The following is a 15249-nucleotide window of genomic DNA, read 5'->3' as shown; positions in this document are numbered from 1 at the left end:
ATGCCCTATACTCACTTGTTCTCGCAGAGTTTGAATCTCTTCCCTTAATTCTGAGAGCAAACGATCCTGCTCCTCAGGCAGAAAAGCTCCCCGGGATTCCTTGTGAAGCTTTTCCAAGCGTATTATTTGATCCTCTCGGAATTTCACAATCATTTTATTAGACTGAATAAATTTTTCCTTTTTGAGGGTGAGGTCTTCTAATTGGGTAACTTTTTCTATCAGAGACTTAAAGAAATTCATAATTTGGTTAAACATGAAAAATAATTCAGCTTACCTATATTTTTATAAGCCCAGCAACAAATACTAACTTCAAATTTAATCTTAAAAACAAAATTAGATTTCTCATGGCCTTCCATTACTTTCTTTATTTACTTGGTATTATTTATTTCACTTAGTAAGGCAATTAAAACCACATAGTGAAAACCTCAAATATCCTGAATCTCCTTTATTACTAATTCAATTTCCTACCTTCTTTTCCTGTTCAGATTTCATAAAGAATAGCATTGCTTCCCGGAAATATTCCACATAGTTAGTCTTCTCTTTGTCTGTAATTGATCCAGTAAGAAAGGGAAGAAGAAAAAAAATATTTAACACATTTCAAAACCAAGAGAACAGATAGCCGTTAATTGCTTGCTCTCAACTAATCTAAAAGAATGAGACTGTGGCCGGGCATGGTGGCTCATGCCAGTAATTCCAGCACTTTAGGAGGCCGAGGCCGGTGGATCACTTGAGGTCAGGAGTTTGAGACCAGTCTGACCAATATGGTGAAACCCTGTCTCTACTAAAAATATAAAAATTAGCTGGACATGGTGGTGTGTGCTGGTAGTCCCAGCTACTCAGGAGGCTGAGGCGGGAGAACCACTTAAGCCCAGGAGGCAGAAGTAGCAATGAGCCAAGATTGTGCCACTACACTTCAGCCTGGGCAACACAGCGAGACTCCATCTCAAAAAAAAAAAAAAAGAGAGAGAGAGACTGTCATCACCAGATCATGGATTTCAAATTAATCATTCCACATATTAGTTGTTCTTCAAAGAAAAATAAGTTTCTCTTTAGATCTATTAATAATTCACCCTCTTGGCTTTATGGATTTCCAGTTACTTAATTATCCACTAGCTATTCTTTGAAGAAAAATAATTCTCTCTTGTCTTATAGTAAGCATATATAGATTACATATGCTATGGAGAAGCAGATCTAAGTGAATCTCTTTTTAGTACTTATTATGGATTATTAAAAATTATCTTAATTCCTCCTTCTACCATATCTCACAGAACTCACTGCCTATGGTATCTGTATCTGATTACAAACAAAGCACTATGTTCCTACATAGGAGAAATAAGCAGAAAGAGATACTCGTGGAAAAAGCTGTGCTGCCTTACTGTGTGTGTCTATCACCAAGGGCTCTTAAACTATTATTTGTACACAGTCTTCCCCAAGATAAAGGCCAGCATACTCATCGTACCTCTGGTCAGGAAGCTTTCTGGTGGTGTCCGTCCTGAAGCAAGCTCAGCCAGTTGTTCTTTGAGCCTCTTTACTTCAGCTTGGAGCTGGCTCACATTTCCTTGGGTGTCTTCATTTACTACTGCCTGTTCAAGAATTTTTTAAGAAGCATTAAATAATGCTTTTTGAGTAGTAGAGTTCTGTGTTTACATTTGCTTGGTATGATTTGTAGTGATTAACATCAAACAAAACTTCATGACCACCTAATAGTCAAAAGGCCACAGGAATTACAGTATGTTCGAATGGGGAGGAAGATTCCTTTTCTTGTGCCTTCAGATCTGGAACCAGAGACAGCCTCAGGCAAGCTCTCTTCCCTGCAGCTGACCAGCCCTGAGCTGTTAGGCTGGGTCACACTTTGGATCCGGGTGTGTTCACCTAACACTTCCTTCCCTGAGAACAACAGCCTTTCCCCACCCTCCCAATGGAGAAGAGCAAACACCTAATGAGTATCATTTCCACTCTTTCCTAGCTCCCTATGGGGAAGGAGCCAAGCCTCTAAGCCTGTGGTGACATGCAGGGCTTGCTTGAGCTCGGCAGAAGCAACCTTCCCCAGAGGAATCCAACCTTTATTTTTTAATAACCCTCTTGGAAGAAGGGGTTGGTTTGACACTTCCATTTTTTTTTTTTAACCACACTAAATGATACCTTCATTTTCTAAAAGAAATGTCTTCTTTAAGACAACTCCTAAAAGGCTAAAGGGCTCCCAAACAAAATGTGCCACTATGGGGATGTCAGGAGTGAGGGAGGTCACACATGTGTGGTGACAGGGAATATATGGGATCTCTCTGTAAGTTCTGTTCAATTTTGCAGTGAACCTAAAACTGCTATAAAGTTTATTAATTAAAAAAATACATTTTTTTCTTTTTTGAGACAAGAGTTTCGCTCTTGTTGCCCAGGCTGGAGTGCAATGGTGTGATCTCGGCTCACTACAACCTCTGCCTCCCGGATTCAAGCGATTCTCCTGCCTCAGCCTCCCGGGTAGCTGGGATTACAGGCATGCGCCACCATGCCCAGCTAATTTTTTGTATTTTTAGTAGAGACGGGGTTTCTCCATGTTGATCAGGCTGGTCTCAAACTCCCGACCTCAGGTGATCCACCCGCCTCGGCCCCGCAAAGTGCTGGGATTACAGGCCTGAGCCACCACACCTGGCCTAAAAAAATAAAGTTTTAAAAAGGTCAACAAAACCTAAAGGGTGATAACAAGTGCCAAAAGCTGAGTACCAACCAGGTCAGAGGACTCAGCTGTGAAATACACAGTACTCCAGCAAGGAAAAAACATCCTGTAACAGCCCCAAGGTCTTCTGTATTCTTGCTGTAGGCCCAATTTGCTCACTGGGAGACATTTAAATAGCACATCCTTAAACAAGTCCCAGATCCTCTAGCACTTCCCAATGACAGGCCGCAGCAGGGCTTACCATTGACAGTGACTAGTAGAAAGCTCTCGGTTTTGTTGTTTTATGTGTTAAGCAGCCATTTCCAGTTGTTTCTGATTCTTATGGCCAGCCTCATTACAAGGTACTACTGTGCTTCTGACATCACTGTCCCATTAGTGATATCGTAATTCTAACTGTTGCTGCAGTTCTATAATCTCCAAAGACTTCTAGTAAATCTTAAGAGACAGAGTCAGGAAGCTCTAATCATTTTTTCCTTCTCATATTACTAACACTCCATAGTCCAAGGAAATAAAACATATGACTAGATCTATAGTCTTCTGATTTGCCCAGGAAAAGGGGCAACATGGACCTCCTGATTTACAGACAGTTGGTCTGAAAGCACAGATAGGACAAGCTGGGGCTTGCAATTGGCATCAGAAGTCAGGGTCAGTCTTGTGGAACTGAGCATTTAACCAGTGAGACCTTTCCCTATCTCCAGGTATATAGTGTCAGAATGGAACTGAATCAGAGGACACAACGCTGATGTCTGCTGCAGAACTGATTGATTGGTTGTTGGCAGGAGGAAAGACTCACACACTTAATTTGCTTTCCCTTAAGAAAAAATTGTTGGCTGGGTACAGTGGCTCACCCCGTAATCCCCGCACTTTGAAAGGAGGAGGCAGGAGGACTGCTTGAAACCAGGAGTTTGAGACCAGCTTGGGCAACAAAGTGAGACCCTGCCCGTACAAAAAAATTTTAAAAATTAGCCTGGCATGGTGCTACATGCCTATGGTTCCAGCTATACAGGAGGCTGAGGCAGGAGGATCTCTTGAACCCAGGAAGTTGAGGCTAGAGTGTGCTGTGTTTGTGCCACTGCACTCCAGCCTGAGTGACACACAGCAAGACTGCGTCTCAAGAAAAAAGAGAAAAACTAGTCAAACAATAACAACCATAGACCTAACCTAGATCTCTTAATACATGTGTGATATAGAAGGGTAGAAAAGATAAAATAGAAATCTTGCATACAGTGAGAGAAGCTTTTACAGAGAAATAAATACAAGTTAATGTTAATAATAGGGCAATCACAAAAAAAAGCATACTGAAAACTTAAGCATTTTTCTCATTTAATAAAGTATTTTACCTTGTTTTTAATCAGCTTTGCTCTTTGAGCAAAGTTAAGTGTTGATAGGGTTTCCCCAAAACACCTGGATCCAGGATGAACATTTGCAATTATGGCTGTTTTGGCATTACCTCCAAGGGAATCCTATTTAATGATAGGAATGGTCACATTTTCAGGTGAGAAATCACAAGATCTTTTTAAGCAAAGAAAATGTACACTCTTGCAACCAAGGCTGATAGATTGTCCCACTAGCAACCTTAGCATAACCAAAAGGAGCCCAGGAATCCAAGGATCTACTTTACCCTTAGTAAGAAGGTAAGTTTGGAGTCTCTGTAGCAAACATGTCTCTGTTTTCCATTACTTAAGTCGACAAGTGCGGTAATCACTTGGCCCAGGCAGCTCAGTGATCGATTTATGTTACCTGCTTCCTAAGGTGTTAATGGAAAAGAACAAAAATTTAGGTATATTGGTTACTCTTGGGTATTTTGAATGAAAATATATCTAGCAGAAGATAATTTTGGATGAAAAGGCAAGTCAGGGACAATGTTAATAAAGAACAACTATTCAACAAACAAAAGAAGGGCTGACTTATCCCCTAACCTCTTCCTATTTGATGTGTACTATAATTTTAGTATTAGAAGACAAACAGGCCGGGCACTATGGCTCACGCTTGTAATCCCAGCACTTTGGGAGGCTAAGGCAGGCAGAATGCTGGAGCTCAGGAGTTGGATACCAGCCTGGGCAACATGGTGAAACCCCCTTTCTACAAAGAAATACAAAAAACCTGCCGGGCATGGTGGCACACACCTGTAGTCCCAGCTACTTGGGAGGTTGAAGTGGGAGGATCACTTGAGCTTGGGAGGTGGAGGTTGCAGTGAGCTGAGATTGTGCCATTGCACTCCAACTTGGGTGACAGGGTGAGACCCTGTCTCAAAAACAACAAGGTGCGGTGGCTCACACCTATAATCCCAACACTTTGGGAGGCCAAGGCGGGTGGATCACAAGGTCAGGAAATAGAGACCATTTTGGCTACATGGTGAAACCTTGTCTCTACCAAAAATACAAAAACTTAGCCAGGTGCGGTGATGCACACCTGTGGTCCTAACTACTTGGGAGGCTGAGGCAGAATTGCTTGAACCCAGAAGGCGGAGGTTGCAGTGAGCCAAGATCACGCCACTGCACTCCAGAATGGGCCACAGAGCGAGACTCTGTCTCAAAAACAGCAGCAGCAAAAAGACAAACAGAAAAATAATGCAAAGAAAAGAAATTAATGTCATTTTACACTTATAAGAGTTTAAAATCTACCTATAGGTAGAGATAAAGACCAGAAAAAAATAGGGAAAGAAAACTTAGAGTAGTGCATTCATAGGTACTTTTTTCAATCCTTTTATGCTAAAATATTTAAGGGTATAATGCCTAATAACTCACCCATACAGCCCCCAAAGCCACTGATGAACTTATTTGAGAATATTCAGTTTAATTCTGTAAAGGATAATAAAAACTCTTTTAAAACAGAAGTTTGGTGGGGGGAAAAAGTAAGCTAAATATGTTACATTGGATTTTCACTGTGGGTAGTATATTTTAAAAACTGGGTCTGCAGTGGTAGGAGCATACAAAAAAGAGAAAAAGTCAAAAATGCAAGATGTGCTGAATTCAGAGTCACTGTTGTTATCATTCAGTAAATCAGAAAGGTGGTTGGTGGCATGGCTGAGAGTACTGTAGCACCTCGGTTTGAATCTCAGCTCTAACCTTACTAGTTGTGTGACTTTGGTTTCTTTAACTGTAAAATAGAAGGAATAATAGCACTTACTTCCCAGAGTTGTTAGGAAGGTTAAATGAATTAATATATTTAAAGCATTTTAGAACAGACTTGATATATATCCTATTATAAACATATGCTTTTTTTTTTTTTTTTGGACACAGAGTCTCATTCTGTTACCCAGGTTGGAGCACAGTGGCACAATCACAGCTCACTGCAATCTCGACCTCCTAGGGTCAAGGGATCCTTTCACCTCAGCATCCCAAGTGGGATTATAGGCATGAACCACCATGCTCAGTCTATATGCTATTTTGATTATGCCTCATATCTCAATAGAAATATGAGCTTTAAACTGGGCACAGTGGCTCATGCCTGTAATCCCAGCACTTTGGGAGGCCAAAGTGGGTGGATCACCTAAGTCAGGAATTTAAGACCAGCCTGGCCAACATGGTGAAACCCCATCTCTATTAAAAATACAAAAATTAGCCAGGTATGATGCTGAGTTGAGACAGGAGAACTGCTTGAAGCTGGGAGGCAGAGACTGCAGTGAGCTGAGATCACGCCACTGCACTCCAGCTGGGTGACAGAGTGAGATTGTCTCGAAAAAGAAAAAAGAAAGAAATATGAGTTTTAGATTGTCTGAAACTGACTCGGAGGTAGGTCAGGTAGCTCAAATCCTTTTTTTTTTATTTTGAGACAGAGACTTGCTCTGTCCCCCAGGCTGGAATGCAGGGGTGTGATCTCGGCTCACTGCAACCTCTGCCTCCCCACAGGTTCAAGCAATTATCCTGCCTTAGACTCCCAAGTAGCTGGGATTACTGGTGTGCACCACCATGCCAGGCTAATTTTTTGTATTTTTAGTACAGACAGGGTTTCACCACGTTGGTCAGGCTGGTCTTGAACTCCTGACCTCGCGATCTGCTCGCCTCAGCCTCCCAAAGTGCTGGGATTACAGGTGTGAGCCACCATGCCCAGCCAAATCCTCGCTTTTAATGAAAAAAGTAGATCTCTTCCCTCATAATTTCCAATTCCTCTCCCCTTGTCCGTGTATATTCTAAACTATCGAATCTAGACATATTTTATTGACAATTCATATAACAATACATTTACATATATTGACAATACATATTACATAGAACCTCTGGTCCCACTGTTAATATCTTAGCCTAGGACTAGGTACTTAACCCTTCACACCTGAAATACTAAACTGGTCATCTTTTTCTGTGGGCTCTCCCTTCTAAAATCTTAACAGCAGTGGGTCAGATGACTAAGTTTCTACAAAGCAGGCTTTCTTCATGAAATACTTAGTTGCTCAGAAATGTTAAGTGTTTCCCAATGTGCGCAGAGTTGAATACAAACTTGGCCTGGCACTCCTGGTCCTTGATAATCTGGGCCTGCTTGCCTCTCTAACCAACCCATCCATTGAGGCATGCTGAAATGCCAAATGCCACATGCATTCTGCATCCACAATCACCCTTGAGATGCCCCCCTGCCAGGCATGCAATTCCTGTTTCTCTCTCCTTACCCAAATCCTTTACAACTCAAGAACTACTTCTTTTCCACATGTTCCACAAGAAGTCCACGTTGCACCCTTCTTCCTCTGACCCCTGCAGTCTCTTATACCTGTATCCCCTCTGTCATGAATTAAAACATTTTTGGATACTGACAGAGTGCCCTATCCCATTTATGTTTACTGTCCCACTACTGTTACTTTCTCATAGGAGCAATTTATTATTTCTTTGTCACCCTCAAAATACCTAGCTTGGTATGGTCATGCATCAGTTAACAATAGGGATAGTGTTTTTTTTCTTTTGAGACAGAGTCTCGCTCTGTCACCAGGCTGGAGTGTAGTGGCGCAATCTTGGCTCACTGCAATCTCCACCTCCTGGGTTCAAGCGATCCTCCTGCATCAGCCTCCCAAGTAGCTGGGACTACAGGCGTGTGCAACCACACCCAGCTAATTTTTGTATTTTTTTTAGTAGAGATGGGGTTTCACCATGTTGGCCAGGATGGTCTCAATCTCCTGACTTTGTGATCTGCCCGCCTTAGCCTCCCAAAGGGCTGGGATTACAGGCGTGAGCTACCGCGCCCAGCCAACAGGGATACATTCTAAGAAATGCGCCATTAGGAAATTCTGTCATTTTGTGGGCATCATAGAGTATACTTACGCAAATCGAGATAGTATATCTTACAATGCACATAGGCTATGTGGTTTATCTATTATACTCTTAAGGGACCCTCCCCATCATAAATGCAGTTGACTAAGACATTGTTATGCATCAGGACTGTATTGACAGCTGGTAAAAACTCACACATAAGTTGAAGAACACAATTTCATTCTTACCTTTAATCTCATCCCTTCTGCATGGGTATCTTTTTGCCTTTCCGATCCTGCTAAATCCACCAGGTTGAGAAGGGAAGTCCGTATATTCACAATGTCATTGGTTTTCTCCATTGACTCTACTGTAATTGTAAAGACGGCATGAGACCTAGAGGATTCTCTGTTCATTGATGTTGATGCCACACGTCTGTTCCTCCATCCTCCAGACAACACCTATGCAAAAGGAAGACATATGAAAAGCAATGAGAGGACTGGGTACAGTGGCTCATGCCTGTAACCCTAGCATTTTGGGAAGGCTGGAGGATCACTTGCGGATAGAATTCAAGACCAGCCTGACCAACATAGAGAGACCTCACTTCTATAAAAAAGAAAAAAAAAAAAAAACTTCACTAAGCACAGTGGTAGGAATCCAGTCCTGGCTACTCAGGAGGCTGAGGCAGAACGATCACTTGAGCCCAGGAATTCAAGGCTGCAGTGAGTCATGACTGTGCCACTGCACTCCAGCCAGAGCAACAGAGCAAGATTCTATCTCAAAAAAGAAAGAAAAAAAAGGAACAAGGGTAGGAACACTTAAAATGTAAAATAAGCACTTGAGAATCACGCATTTTCATTATGAAAAATACTAACATAGAGCTAATTATCTACTTTCATAGGGAAAAAGAAATATTTACACAAAGCATATTTTCTCTTTAGTACAGGGGTGAGGGACATCTATTGCTTTCCACTGTTATCTATGGATATTTATTTTATTTTATTTTTGAGATGGAGTTTCACTCTTGTTTCCCAGACTAGAGTGCAATGGTGCAATCTCGGCTCACCGCAACCTCCGCCTCCTTGGTTCAGGCAATTCTCCTACCTCAGCCTCCTGAGTAGCCGGGATTACAGGCATGTGCCACTATGCCCAGCTAATTTTTTGTATTTTTAGTAGAGACGGGGTTTCACCACGTTGACCAGGATGGTCTCGATCTCTTGACCTTGTGACCCACCCGCCTTGGCCTCCCAAAGTGCTAGGATTACAGGCTTGAGCCACCGCACCCGGCCTGTTATCTAACTTTTTAAGAGAAATTACATTATCCCAAGTTCCAAATGGTACACAACTGCCAACAAAATCAGTAGGAAATTTGTAAAGGTGGCAAGAAAGATTACTGGTCCATTAAGAAATAAACTGAAGTTATTTTCCTTTCCTTTGTGTTCCCTTTCCACCTTATAGAAAGAGAACAAACAGGAAATCAGAGGGCAAAGGATCTAGAACTGATTTTGCCACCCTTTATTTGTTTTAATCTGATGTAAATCACAAAACCTCTCTGAACCCCTTTCTTTACCTAGAAAATGAGAATGTTGGACAGGAAAAATCTGTAACTTATCTTTAAGCCCAAAGTTTCGTTGGCTCTTTTGGTCTACAAAGTATTTTTTCCCTTCTACTCCCTATGGCAACGAGGATACATGAAGGTTCATAATGCAGGCTCTGGAATCAGATGCATTTAAATTGAAACTGTGACTCCACTACTTACTAGGTGTGGTCTGGGGCCAGTTGAACCTTTTCAAGGCTTAGCCTTCATATTTGTAAAATGGGAATATGGGTACCTATCCCATAGAATAGAACATACAAGTTTTAAGTGCATATGAATCACCTATGGATGTTGTTAAAATTCAGATTCAGATTCAGTGTGAGGTGATTCAGTGTGAGGGCCTGAGATTTTGCATTTCTAACAAGCTCTCAGGTGATGCTGATGTTCTGAGGACCACATTTTGGGTAGAAGGGTCATAGTATATACAGGGTAAAATGGGTAAATCAGTATCTTTGTTGCAAACAGTATATTAAAAATTAAGCAAAATAATATATACAAAAGAAGTTAGCACAGTGCCTGGAATCTTCGCTCAATAAATCCTAGCTATTATAACCCTATTAATCATCCACAGTATAAAACTAAAATTATTTGTATCTTTTGTCTTTTTTTTGTGAGATGGAGTCTGACTCTGTCACCCAGACTGGAGTGCAGTGGTGTGATCTTGGCTCACTGCAACCTCTGCCTCCCCGGTTCAAGCAATTCTTTGCCTTAGCCTCCTGAGTAGCTGGCATTACAGACATCTGCCACCACGCCCAGCTAATTTTTGTATTTTTAGTAGAGATAAGGTTTCACCATCTTGGCCAGGCTGGTCTTGAACCCCTGACCTTGTGATCCATCTTGGCCTCCCAAAGAGGCTGGGATTACAGAAGTGAGCCACCACACCCAGCTATTTGTATCTTTTATATTTTGTTGATAGTGTTTTATGCTTTCTTTTTATAACATTAAATACTGTATATGAAATATTAATCATGACACATTCATGATTTATTAATCTAGCTACAAAAACCGAGAGAGAGAGAGAGAGAGAGAGAGAGTTCCTCCAACCTGAGACAAATTCCAAAACACTATTCTCTTAAAAAAAATGGCCAGGCACTGTGGCTCACACCTATAATCCCAGCACTTTGGGAGGCCGAGGCAGGTGGATTACCTGAGGTTAGGAGTTCAAGACCAGCCTGGCCAAAATGGTGAAACTCCATCTCTACTAAAAAATACAAAATTTAGCCGGGCATGGTGGCAGAGGCCTGTAATCCTAGCTACTTGGGAGGCTAAGATAGGATAATATCTTGAACCTGGGAGGCAGAAGTTCCAGTGAGCCAAGATCATACCACTGCACTTCAGCCTGGACAACAGAGTGAGACTTGGTCTACAAAACAAAACAAAACAAAACAGCAAGGTATAAAAGTAGCATAGTATGCTGTCACTTGTGCAATGTAAGGAGAAAAAGCAAATACAAGCATGTTTGCTTGTATACGCTACAAAAATCAAATACCAAAATACTTGGTGAATGTTCATATATTGTTAAGATGTTAATTATACTAAAAATAATTGATAGATTCAATACAATCCCACTAAAAAATCCCAGCAGCCAGGCTGGGCACAGTGGCTCATGTCTGTAATTGAAATACCCTAGCTTGGCTATAATCAATACATTTTAAACAACCCTGCTAACTCCATTTTGCCCACCCTGAGCTATGCAGGGCATTCTGTTCCGAAAGCGAAAGCTTGCGGTGAAACACCTGGCATCTTTGTAACCAATTTTCTGAGATACAGGGCCCACTGGCCCTGTACATCCTATATCTGCAACTGAGTAACTGTTACCCCACACTGCTACCCTACATCCTGAGTAAAGAAACAATTTTAAGTAGAACTTTTTGTTAGGCCCCCCCTTCTCCCCTAACCTGCTCCTTCTGCTTCTGGAATAACCTGTTTACCGCCCCCTGATCCTAAAACTGGTATAAAAATGTTGACTGCCCTTTGTTCTTGGCCCAGAGGTTTGAGATCTAGCTGACTCTCGGACTCCAGCATAACCGTGGACTCTCAACAAACTCAGTGTGTGGCGCTTCTGTTTAAACTCGCTCGGGTATAATATAATCCCAGCACGTTGGGAGGCCCAGGTGGGTTGATCATGAGGTCAGGAGTTCGAGACCAGCCTGGCCACTATGGTGAAACCCTGTCTCTAAAATACAAAACTTAGTTGGATGTGGTAGTGTGTACCTGTAATCCCAGCTACTGAAGAGCCTGAGGCAGAAGAGTGGCTTGAACCCAGGAGGTGGAGGTTGCAGTGAGCCAAGATCATGCCACTACACTCAGGCCCGGGTGACAGAGCAAGACTCTGTCTCAAAAAAAAAAAATCCCAGCAGCTTTTTTTGTAGAAATTGAAAAACTGGTTCTATAGAAATGAAAATGCAAAGGAACAATGAATAATCAAAATAATTATTAAAAACAACAAGGTTGGAGGACTTACCCTATCTTATCTAAAGACACTACTTAGCAACAAATTACATAATAATCAAGACTTTTTCATATTGATGAAAAGAAACATATAGATCAACAGATCAGAATACAGTTAGATATAAACCCATATGTGTACAGTCAATTCACCAAAGGTACAAAGGCAATGGGATGGGAAAAAGTAAGTTTTTTTCAACAAGTCATGCTGCGCACTGGATCAAAAACAAAAAGGCAAGAAAAGAGGAAGAAGCAATATATAAAATAGCCAAAACACGCCAAGAAAGATGGTAGAACCCAATCTAACAATATCAACAATTATAAAGTAATGTAAATAAATTAGGTAAGATACTGTCATGAGTGGCTAAAAAAAGAGCAGAGTATAGCTATGTGGTTTACAATAAATATCTAAAACATTAAGAATCAGAAGGAGCTGGGCATGGTAGCTCATGCCTGTAATCCCAGCACTCTGGGAAGCCGAGGCGGGTGGATCATGGGTTTAAGAGATCGAGACCACCCTGGCCAACATGGTGAAACCCCATCCTAAATAAAAATACAAAAATTAGCTGGGCGTGTTGGCACACACCTGTGGTCTCAGTTACTCTGGAGGCTGAGGCAGGAGAACTGCTGGAACCAGGAGGCAGAGGTCGAGGTGAGCCAAAATCGCACCACTGCACTCCAGCCTGGCGAAACAGTGAGACACCAGATCAGATTCCATTAAAACTTATATAGAATATTTTATAAATTCCTGTCAAGGGGTTGCTTGTCCTGAGCTGATTGCTTAAGTTAGCTTTTGACACCTAACAAGCAAGCAAGGTAGAAAAGAATAGTCATATGGTTTAAAGGCCAGAGTTCCCAGAAGCCCCTCAAACAGGCAACTCCCAGGAGGAATCACTAAAGACATATGGACAAGTAGGAAACTGATTAAAATGTATTGTCTTATTTCTGTTTAAATAGCCCTTCTGAGGTTCCATTTTGAAAGACTCTTGGAATAGCATAAAATACTGCCATATTATATCTTTACTTCTCATGAAGATTCGGTATCATGCCTTAATACCATATTTTTGGCACCTCAGTTCTTACTTTTTTGAGATTGGGGTGCTTTCACAGCAGGTTTGTTGTGTAAGCACCAAACAAGTACTTGTGGCAGGGTACCTGATAGGCTTCAGCAGCTGAGGTTACCACCTGCTCCACCGCACCAACAACAAAGACTCCCTTCTTGATATGCTCCCTTAAGTACAGTCCAGCCGATGCAGAGTCCAGTAGGTCATATATCTGCTCATTGTAGATTTCAATAAAGGAACACTTACAAAGGAAACTCTTCCCAACTCCAGCCTGTAAAAAAGAAGCCTTGTTTAGTTACGTTATTTTCATGTGTTCACACCTAGTTTTCATGAGCATTAATTTTGCACTTGCTTCTCAAGATGTAAATTTCTATACTGTTATCCTTTAACACAATATAAGATGCCTAAAAGCAAAAAAAAAAAAAAAAGTAGGTAACTAGTTTTAACACATCACTATATTTTAGAGCTGCATCAAACTGTGGTTCCAGGTACCCTAGAGGCTTCCACAGGTGCCTGGGAATTAATACAGGGAGAGGAGAACTGAGCAGACCAGTTGGGAAATTCCATTTTTGTCTGTCTTATATATTGAATGTCCTCATAAAGTTTTATTTGAAACAAGTGTTATGTTCTTCAAACGATTGAAAATAATTTATTATAAAAGACTTTATAGAATTTTTAACCACAGAAATGCCTGGGTACTAAATTACTTCACTGCCACACAATTTACGTGTCTAACTTCAGTGTTAGAGATAGGGGATTTCTGCAAAGGACTAAGTGGTAAGCCAATGTTATATATCAGTTTCCTTGGTACACAAGTAATGGAACATAAAACACTAATGGTTCTAAGCCCAGAATTCACCAAGCTAAAGCAGCACAATTGTGAGAAGACCCAACCTGGGAGCGAATGCAAGAAGACAGACCACATCCCCAGGGTAATGGAGCCACACCACATGTGGAGCAAAGAGATCATGGGAAAGCAGAAGCAGGTGCTACAAAGGTGGTGAGGATGAGCCCATCACTGCTGGATGTCATGAGGATTTAGGAAGACTTGCAGTCACCTATTAGGCACAGGTAGACGATTAGGCTTAGTATATTAATGTATGTCTTCCTCAGTAGAGATTTTCTTTACAGTTTCTCTCTTGCAAAATATTTTTTTGAGAGCCTCAGAAGCACTATTTTCCTTTCTTATAAACCAACAATTTGGGATAAAGGATAATGCCTGTTTTATAAATTAAAAACTCAACTGAGATAAAACAACTCAGAATTCTTAATATTATCCTCAGAATTGAAAGGTTTTTTTATACCACACTAGTCTATCCACATTGTAGAGTACCATCCATGCTCCTCCATCTCTCATGAGCTAATTATCAGTAGCTACCTACTCAAAATTAGACATTTCATCGAACCACTTTATTTTTACATTAATTTTTACCTTTTCTTTTTCACGATCAATTAAGGAAAACAAATACTCAAAACTTCGTGGAATTACTCCTCTCAGGTTATGAGAAAAATGATCAGATTCAGATGGTCCTAAAAAATGAAAAAAATAAACATTGGATTTTTATTCTATTCCAATGGTCTTTCAAAATGGCAATTTATTCAGAAATAAGATGATATACTGTATAATCAGTGTCCTACTTGTGCTCCAAACAAGTTAAATTTAAGTCTGTGGGAGATAGCATAATAGAATCTGCATGTCATTGCGACTGAAGAAAAGGCCCACAATAGCCACTAATCAATTTTTTAAAATAGCTGTTGTTAATAAACAAACAAACAAACAAAATCCATCTAGGTATTAAGCTTGAAATTTTTCCAGCTGCCAGGTACCAAAATCTGCAGAAATAAATAATTGTACTTTTTTTTTGGCATAGGAACTATTTAATCATTAAAGTCATTTCCAGTATGGTGCCTCCTTGCCTGCTGACCCAGGAAGGGTGGGTGGGCCAGGGCTTGGGCACCAGGACCTCCCCTACCCGAGGACAGCAGCAGAGCCAGGGCTTGGGTGCAGCTGTTCATTACAGGGAGACAGCAGGGGAGGGAGCTCAGTCTTTTGGCAGCAGCTTTTCTCATGGAGGCCAGGAAATTGCTCAGCTCCTCCTGCTTCCTCTTGGCCTGGATGTGTGTTCCCACCCTTTTCTTGATGAACTTGAGGGCCCGTTTGTCCTTGGAGACCTTCAGCAATTCCATGGCGTGCCGCTCGTACGGGGCAAAGCCACACACCTCCCGCACGAACTTGGTGTGTTTGGTCAGACGCCGGCAGCGGCAGCTGTGCCTGGGCTTGCTCACGTTCTTGGTTAC

General features: G+C 41.3%; 1 protein-coding gene across 6 annotated transcripts in view; it reads right to left on the bottom strand.

Moving 5' to 3' along the window:
• KIF15 (kinesin family member 15) overlaps positions 1-15249 on the bottom strand; it is a 78416-nt gene that overhangs the window by 42486 nt on the left and 20681 nt on the right. For 4 of the 6 annotated variants that reach the window (XM_054245544.2, XM_002807575.7, XM_054245545.2 and 1 more), the window contains exons 6-13: positions 14384-14481; positions 13043-13222; positions 8094-8303; positions 4293-4418; positions 4012-4134; positions 1460-1583; positions 469-545; positions 16-225 (exon numbers count right to left, since the gene is read on the bottom strand). In XM_054245544.2, coding sequence (XP_054101519.1) covers positions 16-225; positions 469-545; positions 1460-1583; positions 4012-4134; positions 4293-4418; positions 8094-8303; positions 13043-13222; positions 14384-14481 — 1148 coding nt within the window. Of the gene's footprint in view, positions 1-15; positions 226-468; positions 546-1459; positions 1584-4011; positions 4135-4292; positions 4419-8093; positions 8304-12473; positions 12574-13042; positions 13223-14383; positions 14482-15249 lie in introns of those variants that run through there. The other 2 variants (XM_078350620.1, XM_078350621.1) reach the window with 2 other exon arrangements.

Source organism: Callithrix jacchus, chromosome 15 (genome assembly GCF_049354715.1).
Source record: "Callithrix jacchus isolate 240 chromosome 15, calJac240_pri, whole genome shotgun sequence".
Taxonomy (NCBI): domain Eukaryota; kingdom Metazoa; phylum Chordata; class Mammalia; order Primates; family Cebidae; genus Callithrix; species Callithrix jacchus.
Note: the sequence above shows the minus strand (reverse complement) of the source record. Positions and strands in the feature narration are given on the sequence as shown.